This window comes from Oncorhynchus clarkii, chromosome 7, assembly GCF_045791955.1.
Source record: "Oncorhynchus clarkii lewisi isolate Uvic-CL-2024 chromosome 7, UVic_Ocla_1.0, whole genome shotgun sequence".
NCBI classification, from domain to species: domain Eukaryota; kingdom Metazoa; phylum Chordata; class Actinopteri; order Salmoniformes; family Salmonidae; genus Oncorhynchus; species Oncorhynchus clarkii.
In genome coordinates this window covers 87360359-87384766 of record NC_092153.1, presented here as the reverse complement: position 1 = coordinate 87384766, position 24408 = coordinate 87360359, and the positions used below count along the sequence as shown (strand labels likewise).

Below are 24408 nucleotides of genomic sequence, written 5' to 3'. Positions count from 1 at the left end.
GTTACTGCCTTGCTCAGGGGAACAGTGGGTTAACTGCCTTGTTCAGGGGAATTGTGGATTACTGCCTTGCTCAGGGGAACAGTGGGTTAACTGCATTGTTCAGGGGAACAGTGGGTTTACTGCCTTGCTCACGGGAACAGTGGGTTAACTGCCTTGCTCAGGGGAACAGTGGGTTAACTGCCTTGCTCAGGGGAACAGTGGGTTAACTGCCTTGCTCAGGGGAACAGTGGGTTACTGCCTTGCTCAGAGGAACAGTGGGTTAACTGCCTTGCTCAGGGGAACAGTGTGTTTACTGCCTTGCTCAGGGGAACAGTGGGTTAACTGCCTTGCTCAGGGGAACAGTGGGTTAACTGCCTTGCTCAGGGGAACAGTGGGTTAACTGCCTTGCTCAGGGGAACATTGGGTTAACTGCCTTGCTCAGGGGAACAGTGGGTTAACTGCCTTGCTCAGGGGAACAGTGGGTTAACTGCCTTGCTCAGGGGAACAGTGGGTTAACTGCCTTGCTCAGGGGAACAGTGGGTTACTGCCTTGCTCAGGGGAACAGTGGATTAACTGCCTTGCTCAAGGGGCAGAACGACAGATTTGTACCTCATCAGCTCGAGGGTTAATGGCCCAACGCTCCTACCAGCCAGCTCCCATCATTCAGATGACATCTAAAACCAAAAATCAACATTGTATTTCCTTTGGAATTTGTTTGTACTTTTAGATGGTTGAAAGTCTAGTTGGGAATTCAACAAACTTCTGGCTGTCTTTTTCAGTGGGCGAATAAAGGTTGAAATCTCATTGATCAAATCGCAACCAAATATTACCCAAATGTTCATGTTGAAATGAGGTGGCTTGCCCAGTGGACATTGTAAATAAGGAGCATGAAAACGAATGCACACATTCCTTACATTTTATATAGTCGCCATGCACCACTATTATAAAAAAAGTTAAAGAAAATGTAAATGTTAGATACTGAAAATATAAAAGTTTAATCACAACTAATGCGCAGCGAAAGTAGACTACGGTAAAATGACGTAGTGGTCGAATGTTGTGAGTGCGTATTCGACGTGCGCATGGAAGGAAGCGCTGTGGGCTGCATTACAATGATCTGATCTCTTTCTGTTCTGCTAGCTGTTGGATATATGACTAACAGAATGATATCGGACAACCACAATCTAACGTTGCATTTGTGAAGATATCAAAGCATTCGAATAAAATATTTTAGCGTCAACTAATAGACCAAAGAGCGGTTATGATGTGTAACAGGTGAGTCAAGCTGATTTCACAGTTGCGTTGCAGAGCCAATGACGGCTCATTTTCTCGCTGTCACAACATTCTTCTAAATTGGTTCCAAAAGTTGTTATAATTATGTTGAATAACAATGACCACTAATACAGTCAGGGATTGTAAAACGAGACGAGAGAAATATTTCCTTATTATGCCATTTCGTCTTTGGAAATTATGTTGCGCATGTGCAACCGGTGGGGGATTGTGGTTCTTGTAGTTTCTCTTTTTCCGGCCTGTATTGTACTTCAGACCTAATCACGGTCACTTAGGCCTACAGCACATTTCTGAAATCTTTCGTTGTTTCTGACTAACCTAGTTCTGTTTGAAAAGACTCGTTTAGCTGTTACCATTCATTTAATAATATGGGCACTGAAACCATGTAATAAATCAAACCATTTAAATAACAAATTCATGAAGTTCAATAACACAATATGTTATTTTCTAGTGAAAATAAAATCAGTATGAATCTCTTTCTGATTGATGCATAGTATTACAATACACATGTTTCTAACCACTACCCACTGGGCACAAACCTGTTGAATCAACATCGTTTGTAAATGTAACTTGGAATCTGTTTTGAGGGTGACATTTTAAAGACGGGATCATGTTATAATTGTAACCAATTTTCAACATAGACAAACCTTGTAAAAAATATGTTGAATTTGTACCTTTGAAACAACATCAGGTCTTCAACATTATATCCAGTATCAGAAAGAAAAAAAACGACAGTCTGGGCAGCACTTCCTGTCTACAGCTGTTCATGTGGTTTTCCATCCAGGGTTTTAACCACTTCCTGTCTACAGCTGTTCATGTGGTCTCCCATCCAGGGTTTTAACCACTTCCTGTCTACAGCTGTTCATGTGGTCTCCCATCCAGGGTTTTAACCACTTCCTGTCTACAGCTGTTCATGTGGTCTCCCATCCAGGGTTTTAACCACTTCCTGTCTACAGCTGTTCATGTGGTCTCCCATCCAGGGTTTTAACCACTTCCTGTCTACAGCTGTTCATGTGGTCTCCCATCCAGGGTTTTAACCACTTCCTGTCTACAGCTGTTCATGTGGTCTCCCATCCAGGGTTTTAACCACTTCCTGTCTACAGCTGTTCATGTGGTCTCCCATCCAGGGTTTTAACCACTTCCTGTCTACAGCTGTTCATGTGGTCTCCCATCCAGGGTTTTAACCAATCCCAGTTTAGCCTTGATACTGTATGTATCACTGACTGCTACCAATGTGCTCTGGTGAGAATGATAGCTACATATATTTACTATTGCTATCAGTCATTCCAAAGGATAGGTTTAACAGAGTAAATTAAATGTGACCATACTTTATAAGTCATATATCCTCTATGATGCTATTTAGGCCTATATAGCATTAGGGAAGTCATCAACAAGTATTGTTTCAAATGAACCCAGGGTTCAACTGAACATACATAATATATATAGGCCCAGGGGGTTTCAAGCTTATACATGTTGGCCACGTACCATCTGTGCCACTGACTTAGTCTGGTTTTAATTCCAATTAATAAGTGATATGTTGGATTCATGTCTCCATCTCAACATAAATTCAAAGTTAAAGAATGTAATCGAATCAAACTTTAAATGTACTTGAATTAGATTTTTATTTTATTTAGTCATATTCTTTTACATCCAATTTTGGTTGAGATGGAGATGTGAATCCAACATATAAATGTTTAATTTGTAGACAAACTGGAATTAAACTCCTTTAAATGTTGATATTTGGTTGCGTTGACAACCTAACACAATTCAAAAATACTTTTTCAACACCGTAAAGAGCCTAGTAACTTGTCGACAACTTAACAAATGATATTTTCAATTTAAAGTTTCCAACTAAACTAAAAGTTAAAGAACTGGATTAAACCAGTGGCTCATATGAAACTATCCAAGCATTAGATATCCTCTAAATGTTGATATTTGGTTGCTTTGTCAACCAAACAATTCAACAATACTTTTGTAATACAGTAGATAACGTTTAGGCTATCTCACAAACTAATGTAACAGTATTTATTCAACCTTACAATGAGTAACACATCCATGGCCTCATTTTGAGATTAGCCTACTGGAACTATACATGTCTTCTTATGTAATCATAAAAAGCACGATCAAGGTAGCTTGCTAATGTCTCAGGTCTGTGAGATCATTATTTCTATAATAATCTGTGCAGAATCTTCAACAGCGTTGATATCCTATCAGCAGACTCAACAGCCTTAGTTTCTCTAATGACTGCCTCGCCTGCTTCACCAACTACTTCTCAGACAGAGTTCAGTGTGTCAAATCGGAGGGCCTGTTGTCCAGACCTCTGGCAGTCTCTATGGGGGTGCCACGGGGTTAAATTCTCGGGCCGACTATTTTCTCTGTGTACATCAATGATGTCGCTCTTGCTACTGGTGATTCTCTGATCCACCTCTACGCTGACGAAACCATTCTGTATACTTCTGGCCCTTCTTTGGACACTGGGAGGAGGTGAGGGCCCTCGGAGTGTGGGGTCAGGAAAATAACCTCACACTCAACAAAACTAAGGAGATGATTGTGGACTTCAGGAAACAGCAGAGGGAGCACTTCCCTATCCACATCGATGGGACAGTAGTGGAGAGGGTAGTACGTTTTAAGTTCCTCGGCGTACACATCACAGACAATCTGAATTGGTCCACCCACACAGACAGCATCGTGGAGAAGGCGCAGCAGCGCCTCTTCAACCTCAGGAGGCTGAAGAAATTTGGCTTGTCACCCAAAGCACTCACAAACTTCTACAGATGCACAATCGAGAGCATCCTGTCGGGCTGTATCACCGCCTGGTACGGCAACTGCTCCGCCCACAACCGTAAGGCTCTCCAGAGGGTAGTGAGGTCTGCACAACGCATCACCGGGGGCAAACTACCTGCCTTCCAGGACACCTACACCACCCGAGTTCACAGGGAGGCCATAAAGATCATCAAGGACAACAACCACCCGTGCCACTGCCTGTTCACCCCGCTATCATCCAGAAGGCGAGGTCAGTACAGGTGCATCAAAGCAGGGACCGAGAGACTGAAAAACAGCTTCTATCTCAAGGCCATCAGACTGTTAAACAGCCACCACTAACATTGAGTGGCTGCTGCCAACACACTGACTCAACTCCAGCCACTTTAATAATGGGAATGGATGGGAAATGTATGTAAAACATATCACTAGCCACTTTAAACAATGCTACTTAATATAATGTTTACATACCCTACATTACTCATCTCATATGTATATACTGTACTCGATACCATCTACTGCATCTTGCCTATGCCGCTCTGTACCATCATTCATTCATATATCTTTATGTACATATTCTTTATCCCTTTACACGTGTGTGTATGAGGTAGTAGTTTTGGAATTGTTAGGTTAGATTACTCGTTGGTTATTACTGCATTGTCGGAACTAGAAGCACAAGCATTTCGCTACACTCGCATTAACATCTGCTAACCATGTGTATGTGACAAATACATTTGATTTGATTTGTTAACTAACCTCCAGGCGAGCTTCAATGCCATACAACTCTCCTTCCGTGGACTCCAACTGCTCTTAAATGCAAGTAAAACTAAATGCAGGCTCTTCAACCGATCGCTGCCCGCACCCGCCCGCCCGTTCAGCATCACTACTCTGGACGGTTCTGACTTAGAATATGTGGACAACTATAAATACCTAGGTGTCTGGCTAGACTGTAAACTCTCCTTACAAACTCACATCAAGCATCTCCAATCCAAAATGAAATCTAGAATAGGCTTCCTATTTCACAGCAAAGCATCCTTCACTCATGCTCCTAAACATATCCTTGTAAAACTGACCATCCTACTGATCCTTGACTTTGGCGATGTCATTTACAAAATAGCCTCAAACACTCTACTCATCAAACTAGATGTAGTCTATCACAGTGCCATCCGTTTTGTCACCAAAGCCCCATATACTACCCACTACTGCGACCTGTATGCTCTCGTTGGTTGGCCCTCGCTTCATACTCGTCGCCAAATCCACTGGCTACAGGTTATCTACAAGTCTCTGCTAGGTAAAGCACCACCTTATCTCAGCTCACTGGTCACCATAGCAGAACCCACCCGTAGCACGCGCTCCAGCAGGTATATTTCACTGGTCACCCCCAAAGCCAATTCCTCCTTTGCTCGACTTTCCTTCCAGTTCTCTGCTGCCAATGACTGGAACGAACTGCAAAAATCACTGAAGCTGGAGACTCATATCTCCCTCACCAACTTTAATCACCAGCAGTCAGAGCAGCTCACAGATCACTGCACCTGTACAAAGCCCATCTGTAAATAGCCCATCCAACTACCTCATCCCCATACTGTTTTTATTTTATATTTTATATTTTTGCTCCTTTGCACCCCAGTATCTCTACTTGCACATTCATTTTCTGCACATCTATCTCTCCAGTGTTTGATTGCTAAATTTAACCACTATGGCTTATTTACTACCTTACCTCCCTTAACTTTCCTCATTTGCACACACTGTTTATATACTTTTCTTATGTATTATTGACTGTGTGTGTTTATTCCATGTGTAACTCTGTGTTGTTTGTGTCGAACTGCTTTGCTTTATCTTGGCCAGGTCGCAGTTGTAAATGAGAACTTGTTCTCAACTGGCCTACCTGGTGAAATAAAGGTGATCTGGTCTACCTGGTTAAATAAAGGTGTTCTCAACTGGCCTACCTTGTTAAATAAACAAAAATAAAGAATAAAAAACGTTTAATGTAATCTCAACTGTAGTGGTTCTGCTATTAGATGAAGTACAGTGGTCACACATTTAGTAGTTGTATAAATGCAGAGTATCTGTATTTCCATTTGAACTTTGTCATGATTTTAAATGGTTGAAAGTGTAGTGATAATTCAACAAACTTCTGGCTGTCTGAGTGGGTGAATAAAGGTTGAAATCTTTTTCATCAACGTCTCAACCAAATATGACCTAAATGTCCACATTGCAGTGGTGTGTCCAGTGTTTGTGTTGAATTCCAGATGAAAACAGTGATGCCAGGGGTGTATTCATTACGGAAACCATCGTTTAAGTTCCAAACGGAAGCAATCCGCGCAAATTGAACTAAACGGGGAGAGATCTACCTGAATTTGTCCAATAGAAACTCTTGTTTGTGTTTTCCATTTGGAGTAAACAGTTTCTGTTGAACAGTTTTGCAAATGGTGACACAGTTTGCTACAGAATTGTAATAATGTTGACTCCCCTGAACAACATGTCTCACACAGAAGATAAGGGGAAAGTAGGTAGTTGCCAAATAACTGATATTGAGGCTGATAAACTGCACCAAAGTTGGGGGTTGGCTGTATCTTCCCCACGTCATAAGAGGTGGTTTAGTATTGAATATTTTTTTGTTTTACCTTTATTTAACAAGTCAGTTAAGAACAAATTCTTATTTTTGATGACGGCCTAGGAACAGTGGGTTAACTGCCTTGTTCAGGGGCAGAACGACAGATTTTTACCTTGTCAGCTCGGTGATTCTATCTTGCAACCTTTCGGTTACTAGTCCAACGCTCTAACCACTAGGCTACGCTGCCTCCACATGGTAGTTGCATCATACATTTACAGTGTAATGACCGTGCCAAATGAAACAACGGATAAGTTATTAATAAATAGGAGAGTTTAGAGTTGGATGCATCTATTCCACCTTAATTACAGTGTAATGACAGTGCACATTTTATTAAGAAAGTTTACAGGTGACCATAAAGTTTGTATTATATCTGTTGTTTGTTATTCCCAGTAGTCACGGCACCCAGCTATACCTGGAGGTGCCGTCGTCATGTCTGCCTATCGTCTACTCTCCAGTATACAACATCACCTTCATGGGCCTAGAGAAACTACACCCCTTCGACAGTGGGAAGTGGGGGAAAGTCATCCACTTCCTAAAAGGTACAGGGGTAATCAATCAATCACATTTAGAATGTTTTACATGAGCACTTAGGGTCAGGGAGTGTAGCCTGGTGGTATACTGAACAGGAAGGAGGAAACGGTAGTGTAGCCTGGTAGCATACTGAACAGGAAGGAGGAAAAGGTAGTGTAGCCTGGTTGTATGCTGAAGAGGAAGGAGGAAAAGGTTTTATTCACTACTTGTATGGTTTGTAGGGTGGACACTGAGTCCTCCTTACTAACCTAGCAGGTCTAACCTGTTGTTTCTCTCTCACGCTCTCACTATTTCCCTCTATCTCTCTCACTCTCTCTCTCTCGTCTCTATCTCTCGATCTCTCTCTCTATCGATCTCTCTTGCTCCTCTGTCTTACCTCTGTCTTTCTCAGAGGAGAAGTTGATCAGTGATGGGAGCATCGTTGAGGCACGGGAGGCTACAGAGGAAGACCTGCTGGTGGTTCACACAAAACGCTACCTCAACAGACTCAAGGTGGGTTGACATTAAACCTTACCTCAACAGACTCAAGGTGAATTGACACCAAACGCTACCTCATGACTCGGTGGGTTGACACCAAACGCTACCTCATGACTCGGTGGGTTGACACCAAACGCTACCTCATGACTCGGTGGGTTGACACCAAACGCTTCCTCATGACTCGAGGTGGTTGACACCAAACGCTACCTCATGACTCGAGGTGGGTTGACACCAAACGCTACCTCATGACTCGAGGTGGTTGACACCAAACGCTACCTCATGACTCGAGGTGGTTGACACCAAACGCTACCTCATGACTTGAGGTGGTTGACACCAAACGCTACCTCATGACTCGGTGGGTTGACACCAAACGCTACCTCATGACTCGAGGTGGTTGACACCAAACGCTACCTCATGACTCGAGGCTGGTTGACACCAAACGCTACCTCATGACTCGGTGGGTTGACTACAAATGCTACCTCATGACTCGGTGGGTTGACACCAAAAGCTACCTCATGACTCGAGGTGGTTACACCAAACGCTACCTCATGACTCGAGGTGGTTGACACCAAACGCTACCTCATGACTCGGGTGGGTTGACACCAAACGCTACCTCATGACTCGAGGTGGGTTGACACCAAACGCTACCTCATGACTCGAGGTGGTTGACACCAAACGCTACCTCATGACTCGGGTGGGTTGACACCAAATGCTACCTCATGACTCGAGATGGTTGACACCAAACGCTACCTCATGACTTGGTGGGTTGACACCAAACGCTACCTCATGACTCGGGTGGGTTGACACCAAATGCTACCTCATGACTCGAGGTGGGTTGACACCAAACACTACCTCATGACTCGGTGGGTTGACACCAAACGCTACCTCATGACCCTGTGGGTTGACACCAAACGCTACCTCATGACTCGAGGTGGGTTGACACCAAACGCTACCTCATGACTCGAGATGGGTTGACACCAAACGCTACCTCATGACTCGAGGTGGGTTGACACCAAACGCTACCTCATGACTCGAGGTGGGTTGACACCAAACGCTACCTCATGACTCGAGGTGGGTTGACACCAAACGCTACCTCATGACTCGAGATGGGTTGACACCAAACGCTACCTCATGACTCGAGGTGGTTGACACCAAACGCTACCTCATGACTCGAGGTGGGTTGACACCAAACGCTACCTCATGACTTGCTGGGTTGACACCAAACGCTACCTCATGACTCGGGTGGGTTGACACCAAATGCTACCTCATGACTCGAGGTGGGTTGACACCAAACACTACCTCATGACTCGGTGGGTTGACACCAAACGCTACCTCATGACTCGGTGGGTTGACACCAAACGCTACCTCATGACTCGAGGTGGGTTGACACCAAACGCTACCTCATGACTCGAGATGGGTTGACACCAAACGCTACCTCATGACTCGAGGTGGGTTGACACCAAACGCTACCTCATGACTCGAGATGGGTTGACACCAAACGCTACCTCATGACTCGAGGTGGGTTGACACCAAACGCTACCTCATGACTCGAGATGGGTTGACACCAAACGCTACCTCATGACTCGAGGTGGGTTGACACCAAACGCTACCTCATGACTCGAGGTGGGTTGACACCAATCGCTACCTCAACAGACTGTATTGCTTCTCTCTGGTTCTCCTTTGAGTCAACATGGCATTGTGTACAGTACACCAAACCCTAACCCTACTCCTCCTCTTTCCTCCACCTTCTTATTCTTTTCCCCTTTTCTACTTTGTATCTTCTCTCTCCTCCGAGCTCTTCCTCGTTCTCCTCTCAGCACTCAAACTACTCAAAAGCTTGGTTATTATTTAGGTTCATGTGGAAAATCATGTTTAAACTTCGTCTGTTTGTTGCTGTTTACTTTATTAAATTACACAGAATAGATAGCCCAGATATGTTTGTTGGTGTTTACACAATCAATTGCACAGAATAGGGGCCCAGATACAGTTGAAGTCGGAAGTTTACATACACTTAGGTTGGAGTAATTAAAACTCATTTTTCAACCACTCTACAAATTTCTTGTTTACAAACTATAGTTTTGGCAAGTCAGTTAGGACTTTTTCCAACAATTGTCTAAGGACAGATTATTTCACTTATAATTCACTGTCTCACTATTCCAGTGGGTCAGAAGTTTACATACACTAAGTTGACTGTACCTTTAAACAGCTTGGAAAATTCCAGAAAATTATGTCATGACATTAGAAGCTTCTAATTGACATCATTTGAGTCAATAGGAGGTGTACCTGTGGATGTATTTCAAGGCCTACCTTCAAACTCAGTGCCTCTTTGCTTGACATCATGGGGAAATCAAAAGAAATCAGACCTCAGAAAGACCTCAGAAAAAACATTGTAGACCTCCACAAGTCTGGTTCATCCTTGGGAGCAATTTCCAAACGCCTGAAGGTACCATGTTCAGCTGTACAAACAATAGTACTCATTTTGTCTCCTAGAGATGAACCTACTTTGGTGTGAAAAGTAAATCAATCCCAGAACAACAGAAAATAACCTTGTGAAGATGCTGGTGGAAACAGGTACAAAAATGACTTTTTTGCCCGCTTTGAGGACAATACAGTGCCACTGACACGGCCCGCAACCAAAACCTGCGGACTCTCCTCCTTCTCCTGAGCTAAACGACTACCGCCCCGTAGCACTCACTTCCGTCATCGTGAAGTGCTTTGAGAGACTAATCAAGGACCATATCACCTCCACCCTACCTGACACCCTAGACCCACTCCAATTTGCTTACCGCCCAAATAGGTCCACAGACGACGCAATCGCAACCACACTGCACACTGCCCTAACCCATCTGGACAAGAGGAATACCTATGTGAGAATGCTGTTCATCGACTACAGCTCAGCATTTAACACCATAGTACCCTCCAAACTCGTCATCAAGCTCGAGACCCTGGGTCTCGACCCCGTCCTGTGCAACTGGGTACTGGACTTCCTGACGGGCCGCCCCCAAGTGGTGAGGGTAGGTAACAACATCTCCACCCCGCTGATCCTCAACACTGGGGCCCCACAAGGGTGTGTTCTGAGCCCTCTCCTGTACTCCCTGTTCACCCACAACTGCGTGGCCATGCGCGCCTCCAACTCAATCATCAAGTTTGCGGATGACACTACAGTGCTAGGCTTGATTACCAACAACGATGAGACGACCTACAGGGAGGAGGTGAGGGCCCTCGGAGTGTGGTGTCAGGAAAATAACCTCCGACTCAATGCCAACAAAACAAAGGAGATGATTGTGGACTTCAGGAAACAGCAGATGGTGTTGGAGTATCATGAGTGAAAAGGGAGTACAGGAGGGGACTGAGCACACACCCCTGAGGAGCCCCTGTGTTGAGGATCAGCGTGGAGGATGTGTTGGGCACAGGGACTATGGTGGTCTGCTTGAAACATGTTGGCGATACAGACTCAGACAGGGAAGGTTGAAAATGTCAGTGAATACACATGCCAATTAGTCAGCGCATGCTCGCAGTACACATACTGGTAATCTGTCATACTGGTAATCTGCCCTGCGGCCTTGTGAATGTTTACCTGTTTAAAGGTCTTACTTACATCAGCTTTGGAGAGCATGATCACACAGTCTTCCAGAAGAGCTGCTGCTCTAATGCATGTTTCGGTCTTATTTGCTTCGAGCATAGAATTAGTTTAGCTCGTCAGGTAGGCTTGTGTCACTGGGCAGCTCTCGTCTGTGCTTCCCTTTGTAGTCTGTAATGGTTTGCTAGCCCTGCCACTTCCGACGAGCATCAGAACCATTGTAGTAGAATTCGGTCTTAGTCCTGTATTGACGCTTTGCCTGTTTGATGGTTCGTTGGAGGGCATAGCGAGATTTCTTATAAGCTTCCGTGTTAGAGTCCCGGTCCTTGAAAGCTGCAGCTCTAGCCTTTAGCTCAGTACGGATGTTGCCTGTAATCCATGGCTTCTGGTTGGGGTATGTACGTACGGTCACTGTAGGGATGACATCATCGATGCACTTATTGATGAATCCAATGACTGATGTGGTGTACTCCTCAATGCCATCGGAGGAATCCCGGAACATATTCCATTCTGTGCTAGAAAAACAGTTCTGTAGCTTAGCATCTGCTTCCTCTGACCACTTTTTTTTATTGATCAAGTCACTGGTGCTTTATAGCAGGGATCAGGAGGATGGAATTATGGTAATTTGCCAAATGTAGGGCAAGGAGAGCTTTGTATGCGTCCCTGTGTGGAGTAAAGGTGGTCCATCGTTTTTTTCCCTTCTCTGGTTGCACATTTAACATGCTGATAGAAATTAGGTTCAACTGATTTAAGTTTCCCTGCATTAAAGTCCCGGCCACTAGGAGCGCCGCCTCTGGGGAGCGTTTTCCTGTTTGCATATGGTGGAACACAGTTCATTGAGTGTGGTTCTAGTGCCAGCATCAGTCTGTGGTGGTATGTAGACAGGTATGAAAAATACAGATGAAAACTCTAGGTAGATAGTGTGGGCTTCAGCTTATCATGAGATACTCTTCCTCAGGTGAGCAAATCCTTGAGACTTCCTTAGATATCGTGTACCAGCTGTTATTTACAAAAATACACAGTCCACCGTCGCTTACCAGACGCTGCCCTTCTATCCTGCTGATACAGCGTATAACCAGCCAACTGTATGTTGATAATGTGGTCGTTCAGACACTACTCGGTGAAGCATAAGATAATAGAGTCTTCAGTGTCCTGTTGATAGTTTAATCTTCCGCGTAGGTCATCTATTTTATTTTCCAAAGATTGCACGTTTGCTAGCAGAATGGAAGGCAGTGGGGGTTTATTCGATCGCCTACGAATTCTCAGAAGGATTCCCGCCGTCCAGCTTTGTCTTCGCCCTCTCTTCACACAAATGACGGGGATCTGGGCCTGTTCCCGGGAAAGCAGTATTTCCTTCACATCGGACTCGTTAAAGAAAAAAAAAGGATTCTGCCAGTGATTGTAGAGAGTGCAACAGGTCAGCTCCTCAGGAGTAAATGTCAATTGGTTTTTCATAGCCAAGCATTCATTGGTCGGGACAAGCATTTCAGGGTCCATAGGCACAGGCAGAACAGCAGAAACTAGATCAGCAGCATGACCAGGTAGACCGGGGACAGCCAGGAGTCATCAGGCCGGATAGTCCTGAAGCATGGTCCTAGGGCTCAGGTCCTCCAGGAGGGGAGAGATGAGAGAATTAAAGGGAGCATACTTAAGTTCACACAGGACACCAGATAGGACAGACAGCACTACGGCACATATTGCAGCATAGATACTAGAGGCTGAGACAGTGGGGGTAAGGGGACACTGTAGCCCCATCAGACAATAACTCCAGATAGGGCCAACCATGCAGCCAACCATGCAGGAGATAACCCCATCCACTTTGCCAAAGCACACCCCCCACATCAAGATGGCTCCGACAGACATGGCAGCTGTGCTTCTAGCTTCTCAGCAACTTTGCAGTAATCATTTTTTTTAAACTTTTGGATATCAGAGCGGCGGTAACTCACCAGCATTACGATCAGGAATATGACTTTCCCGAATTGGATCCTTTGTTTGTACCCCCCAGGGCAATTACACTTGTCCCAGAAGCTGCTCCAAGAGGTATTCAGAGTGGACTTCTAGTCCGACACCATCCACTGCTTCCGAGTATATTACTCGCTAATGTTCAATCTCTGGACAATGAAGTAGACGAGCTCAGGGCGAGGATCTTCTTCTAGAGAGACATTAGGGACTGTAACATACTCTGTTTCATGGAATCATGGTTTTCTCTGGATATACTGTCCCCGTCCATACAGCCAGCTGGGTTCTCAGTACATCTCGTAGACAGGAATAAACAACTTTCCATCCAGGAAGAAGAATGGCGGGGATGTTTCATGATTAACTACTCATGGTGTGATTGTGATAACATACAGAAACTCAAGTCCTTTTGTCCCCTGACCGTATGCTGAGCGTATTAGCAAGAGAATTCTCTCCGGTTATAGTCACAGCCGTGTATATTCCCCCTTAAGCCGATACCACGACGGCCATCAAGGAACTACACTGGACTTTATGCAAACTGGAAACCACATATCCCTCAGAGCTGTTTGGTGGAGGGCTGTAGATAGGTACCGTACCTACCTCAGTATTCTGTTGCATTCACTTAATGCTTTATTTTATGACATATGTATGTGTATGATTATTTATTGTGTATATGTATTATAATATGTATTATATTCCAGTGTAAGTTAGTTGAGACTGTTGTTAATAACGCCATGCCATTTTGCCAGCAGTAATCAATCCCATTCAGAAATCATCTTCCTAAACCTAGATGTACATCGGAATTTCCCATAGTGTGTGTTCTGCGTGTGTGTGAGGATGATGTGTTGTTTTCTTTGTCCAATCCAGTGGTCCCTGGTTGTAGCGACCATCACAGAGATCCCTCCCCTCCTATGCCTACCTAACTTCCTGGTTCAGAGACGGGTCCTGAGACCACTCAGAACGCAGACCGGAGGCACCATCATGGTAGGTTGGATGATGTCTGCCATAGTGTAAGCTTGTCAGCTTTGTTCTCATCAGCCTCTGTATTAGCAACTACTGTAACGTGAGGAATCTGTTGTCATAGTGCAGTCTGGAGTTTTGTGTTCAGGAAATAGATTCACAGGGTGCTATTGAATGTTTTATTCAAAACCAGTTCTATTTGGTTGTTTTTGGTGTATCCTGGGAGAGACAGGCTTCTTAGAGTTTGAACAGCTGTGATGGAGATCCTTGTCCTAGGGCCTTCACAGGTATCAGAGCCTCTGAGGGGAAAGACTCTTCTCAAATTAGTATTGGAATAAATTCATTTATTTTTTTCTTCTTTACGGATAGAGAAGAATGCGTTTCTTTTTCTGTCCTACTAACCTTCCCTGAGACCCATGAACTCAGAGAGCAGCCTTACTATGTTCTGATGACCTTTGTTGAAACCCAGTCAGTCTCACTAATGTGCTTGTTTTATTTGGTTCAAGGCCATGAGGCAGGGTTCGTTTGCTGCAGTATCAAACCCTTGGTTGGGGTCATCCCTCTTAGCGTCGGATACTGCCTATTCAGCCAAACATGAGCTCTCTCTGTGTCTCTCTGTGTTTCTGTCTGTGGCACATTATGTAAAATACCCTTTTATATAAATATTGAGTCAGCAGCTTCAACGTCTGTGTGTCGCCAAGTGAGAACTGAGTGGTTCACTCCACAGCTGTGTGTCTGTGTGTCGCCAAGGGAGAACTTAGTGGTTCACTCCACAGCTGTGTGTCGCCAAGGGAGAACTGAGTGGTTCACTCCACAGCTGTGTGTCTGTGTGTCGCCAAGGGAGAACTGAGTGGTTCACTCCACAGCTGTGTGTCGCCAAGGGAGAACTGAGTGGTTCACTCCACAGCTGTGTGTCGCCAAGGGAGAACTGAGTGGTTCACTCCACAGCTGTGTGTCGCCAAGGGAGAACTGAGTGGTTCACTCCACAGCTGTGTGTCGCCAAGGGAGAACTGAGTGGTTCACTCCACAGCTGTGTGTCGCCAAGGGAGAACTGAGTGGTTCACTCCAAAGCTGTGTGTCTGTGTGTAAATGCTAATACGTGTTATTACTATACCATCAGTTGTCTGGCTGACTGGCTGGTTAACTGGCTGACTGGCTGGCTGACTGGCTGGTTAACTGGCTGGCTGGCTGACTGGCTGGCTGGTTAACTTGCTGGCTGGTTAACTAACTAACTGGCTGGCTGGCATCTGACTGGTTGACTGACATCTGGCTGGCTGGCTGACTGGCTGGCTGACTGGCTGACTGGCTGGCTGACTGGCTGGTTAACTGGCTGACTGGCTGACTGGCTGGCTGACTGGCTGGCTGACTGGCATCTGGTTGGCTGACTGGCATCTGGCTGGCTGACTGGCATCTGGCTGGCTGGCTGACTGGCCAGAAGACTGGCTGGCTGGTTGACAGGCTGTCTAGCTTGCTGGCTGGTTGAGTGGCTGGCTGAATGGCTGGCTAGCGAGCTGGCTGACTGGTCTGGTTGACTGGCTGGCTGACTGTCTAGCTGAATGGTTGGCTGGGTGGCTGGGTGGCTGGGGGATATTATTTGTATATTTTTATGGATACGTTTATAGATTCATGTTTATTCATCTCAAGGACTCAGCCTCTGTTGTGTTGTATTAGTGTTATATTGTAATGTGTTGTGTTGTTTCTAATGTATTGTGTTGTTTCTAATGTATTGTGTTGTTTCTAATCTAATGTGTTTTGTCTAATATATTGTATTTTTTCTAATCTGGTGTGTTTCTATTCTAGTGTGGTGTTTTTAATCTAATGTATTGTTGTTTCTAATCTAATTTATTGTGTTGTTTCTAATCTAATGTACTGTGTTTCTAATATAATGTATTGTGTTGTTTCTAATCTAATTTATTGTGTTGTTTCTAATCTAATGTACTGTGTTGTTTCTAATCTAATGTATTGTGTTGTTTCTAATCTAATGTACTGTGTTTCTAATCTAATGTATTGTGTTGTTTCTAATCTAATGTATTGTGTTGTTTCTAATCTAATGTATTGTGTTGTTTCTAATCTAATGTACTGTGTTTCTAATCTAGTGTATTGTGTTGTTTCTAATCTAATGTACTGTGTTTCTAATCTAATGTATTGTGTTGTTTCTAATCTAATGTACTGTGTTTCTAATCTAATGTATTGTGTTGTTTCTAATCTAATGTACTGTGTTTCTAATCTAATGTATTGTGTTGTTTCTAATCTAATGTACTGTGTTTCTAATCTAATGTATTGTGTTGTTTCTAATCTAATTTATTGTGTTGTTTCTAATCTAATGTACTGTGTTGTTTCTAATCTAATGTATTGTGTTGTTTCTAATCTAATGTACTGTGTTTCTAATCTAATGTATTGTGTTGTTTCTAATCTAATGTATTGTGTTGTTTCTAATCTAATGTATTGTGTTGTTTCTAATCTAATGTACTGTGTTTCTAATCTAGTGTATTGTGTTGTTTCTAATCTAATGTACTGTGTTTCTAATCTAATGTATTGTGTTGTTTCTAATCTAATGTACTGTGTTTCTAATCTAATGTATTGTGTTGTTTCTAATCTAATGTACTGTGTTTCTAATCTAATGTATTGTGTTGTTTCTAATCTAATGTACTGTGTTTCTAATCTAATGTATTGTGTTGTTTCTAATCTAATTTATTGTGTTGTTTCTAATCTAATGTACTGTGTTTCTAATCTAATTTATTGTGTTGTTTCTAATCTAATGTACTGTGTTTCTAATCTAATTTATTGTGTTGTTTCTAATCTAATTTATTGTGTTGTTTCTAATCTAATGTACTGTGTTTCTAATCTAATGTGTTTGTTTCTAATCTAATTTATTGTGTTGTTTCTAATCTAATGTACTGTGTTTCTAATCTAATGTATTGTGTTGTTTCTAATCTAATGTACTGTGTTTCTAATCTAATGTACTGTGTTTCTAATCTAATGTATTGTGTTGTTTCTAATCTAATGTACTGTGTTTCTAATCTAATGTACTGTGTTTCTAATCTAATTTATTGTGTTGTTTCTAATCTAATGTACTGTGTTTCTAATCTAATTTATTGTGTTGTTTCTAATCTAATGTACTGTGTTTCTAATCTAATGTATTGTGTTGTTTCTAATCTAATTTATTGTGTTGTTTCTAATCTAATGTACTGTGTTGTTTCTAATCTAATGTATTGTGTTGTTTCTAATCTAATGTACTGTGTTTCTAATCTAATTTATTGTGTTGTTTCTAATCTAATTTATTGTGTTGTTTCTAATCTAATGTACTGTGTTTCTAATCTAATGTATTGTGTTGTTTCTAATCTAATGTACTGTGTTTCTAATCTAATGTACTGTGTTTCTAATCTAATGTACTGTGTTTCTAATCTAATGTATTGTGTTGTTTCTAATCTAATGTACTGTGTTTCTAATCTAATGTACTGTGTTTCTAATCTAATTTATTGTGTTGTTTCTAATCTAATGTACTGTGTTTCTAATCTAATGTATTGTGTTGTTTCTAATCTAATGTATTGTGTTGTTTCTAATCTAATGTATTGTGTTGTTTCTAATCTAATGTACTGTGTTGTTTCTAATCTAATGTACTGTGTTTCTAATCTAATGTATTGTGTTGTTTCTAATCTAATGTATTGTGTTGTTTCTAATCTAATGTATTGTGTTTCTAATCTAATGTACTGTGTTTCTAATCTAATGTATTGTGTTGTTTCTAATCTAATGTACTGTGTTTCTAATCTAATGTATTGTGTTGTTTCTAATCTAATGTACTGTGTTTCTAATCTAATGTACTGTGTTTCTAATCTAATTTATTGTGTTGTTTCTAATCTAATGTACTGTGTTTCTAATCTAATGTATTGTGTTGTTTCTAATCTAATGTACTGTGTTTCTAATCTAATGTATTGTGTTGTTTCTAATCTAATTTATTGTGTTGTTTCTAATCTAATGTACTGTGTTTCTAATCTAATGTATTGTGTTGTTTCTAATCTAATGTATTGTGTTGTTTCTAATCTAATGTATTGTGTTGTTTCTAATCTAATGTACTGTGTTGTTTCTAATCTAATGTACTGTGTTTCTAATCTAATGTATTGTGTTGTTTCTAATCTAATGTATTGTGTTGTTTCTAATCTAATGTATTGTGTTTCTAATCTAATGTACTGTGTTTCTAATCTAATGTATTGTGTTGTTTCTAATCTAATGTACTGTGTTTCTAATCTAATGTACTGTGTTTCTAATCTAATGTATTGTGTTGTTTCTAATCTAATGTACTGTGTTTCTAATCTAATGTACTGTGTTTCTAATCTAATTTATTGTGTTGTTTCTAATCTAATGTACTGTGTTTCTAATCTAATGTATTGTGTTGTTTCTAATCTAATGTACTGTGTTTCTAATCTAATGTATTGTGTTGTTTCTAATCTAATGTATTGTGTTTCTTTTATTTTTTTTATTTTTTTATTTTGTTGAATTTTACCCCTTTTTCTCCCCAATTTCGTAGTATCCAATTGTTGTAGTAGCTACTATCTTGTCTCATCGCTACAACTCCCGTACGGGCTCGGGAGAGACGAAGGTTGAAAGTCATGCGTCCTCCGATACACAACCAACCAAGCCGCTGCTTCTTTAACACAGCGCACATCCAACCCGGAAGCCAGCCGCACCAATGCGCCGGAGGAAACACCGTGCACCTGGCCACCTTGCGCCCAGCCCGCCACAGGAGTCGCTGGTGCGCGCTGAGACAAGGACACCCCTACCGACCAAGCCCTCCCTAACCCGGGCGACGCTAGGCCAATTGTGCGTCGCCCCACGGACCTCCCGGTCGCGGCCGGTTACGACAGAGCCTGGGCGCGAACCCAGGACTCTGATGGCACAGCTGGCGCTGCAGTACAGCGCCCTTAACCACTGCGCCACCCGGGAGGCCCTTGTATTGTGTTTCTAATCTAATGTATTGTGTTGTTTCTAATCTAATGTATTGTTTTTGTTTCTAATTTGTTGTTTCTAATCTAATGTAATGTGTTGTTTCTAATCTAATGTAATGTGTTGTTTCTAATCTAATGTATTGTGTTGTTTCTAATGTGTTGTTTCTAATCTAATGTAAAGTGTTGTTTCTAATGTGTTGTTTCTAACGTATTGTGTTGTTTCTAATCTAATGTAATGTGTTGCTTCTAATGTGTTGTTTCTAATGTATTGTGTTGTTTCTAATGTGTTGTTTCTAATCTAATGTAATGTGTTGTTTCTAATGTGTTGTTTCTAACGTATTGTGTTGTTTCTAATCTAATGTAATGTGTTGTTTCTAATGTGTTGTTTCTAATGTATTGTGTTGTTTCTAATGTGTTGTTTCTAATCTAATGTAGTATGTTGTTTCTAATCTAATATATAGTGTTTCTAATCTAAAATATTGTGTTGTTTCTAATCTATTGTATTGTGTTGTTTCTAATCTAATGTATTGTGTTGTTTCTAATCTAATGTGTTTTTCTAATATATTGTATTGTTTCTAATCTGTTGTTTCTAATCTAATGTGTTTTTCTAATATATTGTATTGTTTCTAATCTGTTGTTTCTAATCTAATGTGTTTTTCTAATATATTGTATTGTTTCGTTTCTAATCTAATGTGTTGTGTTGTTTCTATTCTAATGTATTGTTTCTGATTGTGTTGTTTCTAATCTAATGTGTGGTTTCTAATCTAATGTGTTTTTCATGTGTTGTTTCTAATGTATTGTGTTGTTTCTAATCTGATCTATTGTGTTGTTTCTAGTCTAGTGTGTTGTTTCTAATCTAGTGTGTTGTTTCTAATCTAGTGTGTTGTTTCTAATCTAGTGTGTTGTTTCTAATCTAGTGTGTTGTTTCTAATGTATTGTTGTTACGGTTTTCTTCTGGTGATAGAGAGGAGGATCAAAATGCAGCGTGGTTATTCATAAACATCTTTAATGAAAGATGAAAATACGAACAATATACAAAAACAAGAAACGTGAAAAACCGAAACAGCCCTATCTGGTACAACAAACACAGAGACAGGAACAAACACCCACCAAATACCCAAGGAATATGGCTGCCTAAATATGGTTCCCAATCAGAGACAACGATAAACACCTGCCTCTGATTGAGAACCACTCTAGGCAACCATAGACTTTCCTAGACTACTATACTAAACACAACCCCATCAATCTACAAAACCCCTAGACAAGACAAACACATAATCACCCATGTCACACCCTGGCCTAACCACAATAACAAACACACTTCCGGCGCCGACAGAGATGGCCGCCTCGCTTCGCGTTCCTAGGAAACTATGCAGTTTTTTGTTTTTTTACGTGTTATTTCTTACATTAGTACCCCAGGTCATCTTAGGTTTCATCACATACAGTCGAGAAGAACTACTGAATATAAGATCAGCGTCAACTCACCATCAGTACGACCAAGAATACGCTTTTCGCGACGCGGATCCTGTGCTCTGCCTTACAAACAGGACAACGGAGTGGATCCCATGCAGCGACCCAAAAAAACGACTCCGAAAAAGAAGGAAACGAGGCGGTCTTCTGGTCAGACTCCGGAGACGGGCACACCGTGCACCATTCCCTAGCATTCTTCTTGCCAATGTCCAGTCTCTTGACAACAAGGTTGATGAAATCCGAGCAAGGGTAGCATTCCAGAGGGACATCAGAGACTGTAACGTTCTTTGCTTCACGGAAACGTGGCTTACTGGAGAGACGCTATCCGAAGCGGTGCAGCCAACAGGTTTCTCCACGCATCGCGCAGACAGGAAAAAACATCTTTCTGGTAAAAAGTATGCCTTATGACTAACGTGACATGGTGTGATGAAAGAAACATACAAGAACTCAAATCCTTCTGTTCACCTGATTTAGAATTCCTCACAATCAAATGTAGACCGCATTATCTACCAAGAGAATTCTCTTCGATTATAATCACAGCCGTATATATCCCCCCCAAGCAGACACATCGTTGGCTCTGAATGAACTTTATTTGACTCTTTGCAAACTGGAAACCATTTATCCGGAGGCTGCATTCATTGTAGCTGGGGATTTTAACAAGGCTAATCTGAAAACAAGACTCCCCAAATTTTATCAGCATATCGATTGCGCAACCAGGGGTGGAAAGACTTTGGATCATTGTTACTCTAACTTCCGCGACGCATATAAGGCCCTGCCCCGCCCCCCTTTCGGAAAAGCTGACCACGACTCCATTCTGTTGATCCCTGCCTACAGACAGAAACTAAAACAAGAGGCTCCCACGCTGAGGTCTGTCCAACGCTGGTCCGACCAAGCTGACTCCACACTCCAAGACTGCTTCCATCACGTGGACTGGGACATGTTTCGTATTGCGTCAGACAACAACATTGACGAATACGCTGATTCGGTGTGCGAGTTCAGTAGAACGTGCGTTGAAGATGTCGTTCCCATAGCAACGATTAAAACATTCCCTAACCAGAAACCGTGGATTGATGGCAGCATTCGTGTGAAACTGAAAGCGCGAACCACTGCTTTTAATCAGGGCAAGGTGTCTGGTAACATGACCGAATACAAACAGTGCAGCTATTCCCTCCGCAAGGCTATCAAACAAGCTAAGCGTCAGTACAGAGACAAAGTAGAATCTCAATTCAACGGCTCAGACACAAGAGGCAGGGTCTACAGTCAATCACGGACTACAGGAAGAAATCCAGCCCAGTCACGGACCAGGATGTCCTGCTCCCAGGCAGACTAAATCACTTTTTTGCCTGCTTTGAGGACAATACAGTGCCACTGACACGGCCTGCAACGAAAACATGCGGTCTCTCCTTCACTGCAGCCGAGGTGAGTAAGACATTTAAACGTGTTAACCCTCGCAAGGCTGCAGGCCCAGACGGCATCCCCAGCCGCGCCCTCAGAGCATGCGCAGACCAGCTGGCCGGTGTGTTTACGGACATATTCAATCAATCCCTATACCAGTCTGCTGTTCCCACATGCTTCAAGAGGGCCACCATTGTTCCTGTTCCCAAGAAAGCTAAGGTAACTGAGCTAAACGACTACCGCCCCGTAGCACTCACTTCCGTCATCATGAAGTGCTTTGAGAGACTAGTCAAGGACCATATCACCTCCACCCTACCTGACACCCTAGACCCACTCCAATTTGCTTACCGCCCAAATAGGTCCACAGACGATGCAATCTCAACCACACTGCACACTACCCTAACCCATCTGGACAAGAGGAATACCTATGTGAGAATGCTGTTCATTGACTACAGCTCGGCATTCAACACCATAGTACCCTCCAAGCTCGTCATCAAGCTCGAGACCCTGGGTCTCGACCCCGCCCTGTGCAACTGGGTACTGGACTTCCTGACGGGCCGCCCCCAGGTGGTGAGGGTAGGCAACAACATCTCCTCCCCGCTGATCCTCAACACTGGGGCCCCACAAGGGTGCGTTCTGAGCCCTCTCCTGTACTCCCTGTTCACCCACGACTGCGTGGCCACGCACGCCTCCAACTCAATCATCAAGTTTGCGGACGACACAACAGTGGTAGGCTTGATTACCAACAACGACGAGACGGCCTACAGGGAGGAGGTGAGGGCCCTCGGAGTGTGGTGTCAGGAAAATAACCTCACACTCAACGTCAACAAAACTAAGGAGATGATTGTGGACTTCAGGAAACAGCAGAGGGAACACCCCCCTATCCACATCGATGGAACAGTAGTGGAGAGGGTAGCAAGTTTTAAGTTCCTCGGCATACACATCACAGACAAACTGAATTGGTCCACTCACACAGACAGCATTGTGAAGAAGGCGCAGCAGCGCCTCTTCAACCTCAGGAGGCTGAAGAAATTCGGCTTGTCACCAAAAGCACTCACAAACTTCTACAGATGCACAATCGAGAGCATCCTGGCGGGCTGTATCACCGCCTGGTACGGCAACTGCTCCGCCCTCAACCGTAAGGCTCTCCAGAGGGTAGTGAGGTCTGCACAACGCATCACCGGGGGCAAACTACCTGCCCTCCAGGACACCTACACCACCCGATGTCACAGGAAGGCCATAAAGATCATCAAGGACATCAACCACCCGAGCCACTGCCTGTTCACCCCGCTGTCATCCAGAAGGCGAGGTCAGTACAGGTGCATCAAAGCTGGGACCGAGAGACTGAAAAACAGCTTCTATCTCAAGGCTATCAGACTGTTAAACAGCCACCACTAACATTGAGTGGCTGCTGCCAACACACTGACACTGACTCAACTCCAGCCACTTTAATAATGGGAATTGATGGGAAATGATGTAAATATATCACTAGCCACTTTAAACAATGCTACCTTATATAATGTTACTTACCCTACATTATTCATCTCATATGCATACGTATATACTGTACTCTATATCATCGACTGTATCCTTATGTAATACATGTATCACTAGCCACTTTAACTATGCCACTTTGTTTACATACTCATCTCATATGTATATACTGTACTCGATACCATCTACTGTATCTGCCTATGCTGCTCTGTACCATCACTCATTCATATATCCTTATGTACATATTCTTTATCCCCTCACACTGTGTACAAGACAGTAGTTTTGGAATTGTTAGTTAGATTACTTGTTGGTTATTACTGCATTGTCGGAACTAGAAGCACAAGCATTTCGCTACACTCGCATTAACATCTGCTAACCATGTGTATGTGACAAATAAAATTTGATTTGATTTGATTTAATAAAGAAAACACAAAATATTAAGGCCAGGGCGTGACAATTGTGTTGTTTTTAGTCTATTGTGTTGTTTATAATCTAACGTGTTATTTCTAATCTAATCCTTTTATTTACAATGACTGGGTAGTCCGTCATTGTAAGTAAGAATTTGTTCTTAACTGACTTGCCTAGTTATATAAAGGTTAAATAAAGTTAAAAAATGATTGTGTTGTTTTTAATCTAATGTATTGTGTGTCGTCTGTAGGCAGGGAAACTGGCTGTAGACCGAGGCTGGGCCATCAATGTAGGTGAGTTCTGTCTCCTCTCTTTCTCATGGCTTCTCAGTTTCACTGCCAATTCAACTCTTATGAATTGACTCAGACAGTGAGTTGGAGGTTGGACAGAGAGAGAGAGTGTGTTGTAGAATCAACTATTAAAGACTACTAGAACCCACTGGATTCTCCAATTACATTGAGTGAACTACAGGACAAAATTCAATCCCTCCAACCCACAAAGGCCTGTGGTGTTGATGGTATCCTAAATGAAATGATAAAATATACAATATATAA

The 24408-nt window shown here is 42.6% G+C and overlaps 1 protein-coding gene across 2 annotated transcripts in view; it reads left to right on the top strand.

The window, feature by feature from the left end:
• The first annotated feature begins 1070 nt into the window (after positions 1-1070).
• LOC139413954 (histone deacetylase 11) overlaps positions 1071-24408 on the top strand; it is a 36623-nt gene continuing 13285 nt past the window's right edge. The window contains exons 1-5 of one of the 2 annotated variants that reach the window (XM_071161846.1): positions 1071-1251; positions 7034-7179; positions 7563-7663; positions 14052-14168; positions 24105-24147. In XM_071161846.1, the coding sequence (XP_071017947.1) occupies positions 1238-1251; positions 7034-7179; positions 7563-7663; positions 14052-14168; positions 24105-24147 (421 nt within the window). In that variant the 5' untranslated portion in view covers positions 1071-1237. Of the gene's footprint in view, positions 1252-7030; positions 7180-7562; positions 7664-14051; positions 14169-24104; positions 24148-24408 lie in introns of both variants that reach the window. The other variant, XM_071161845.1, reaches the window with a different exon arrangement.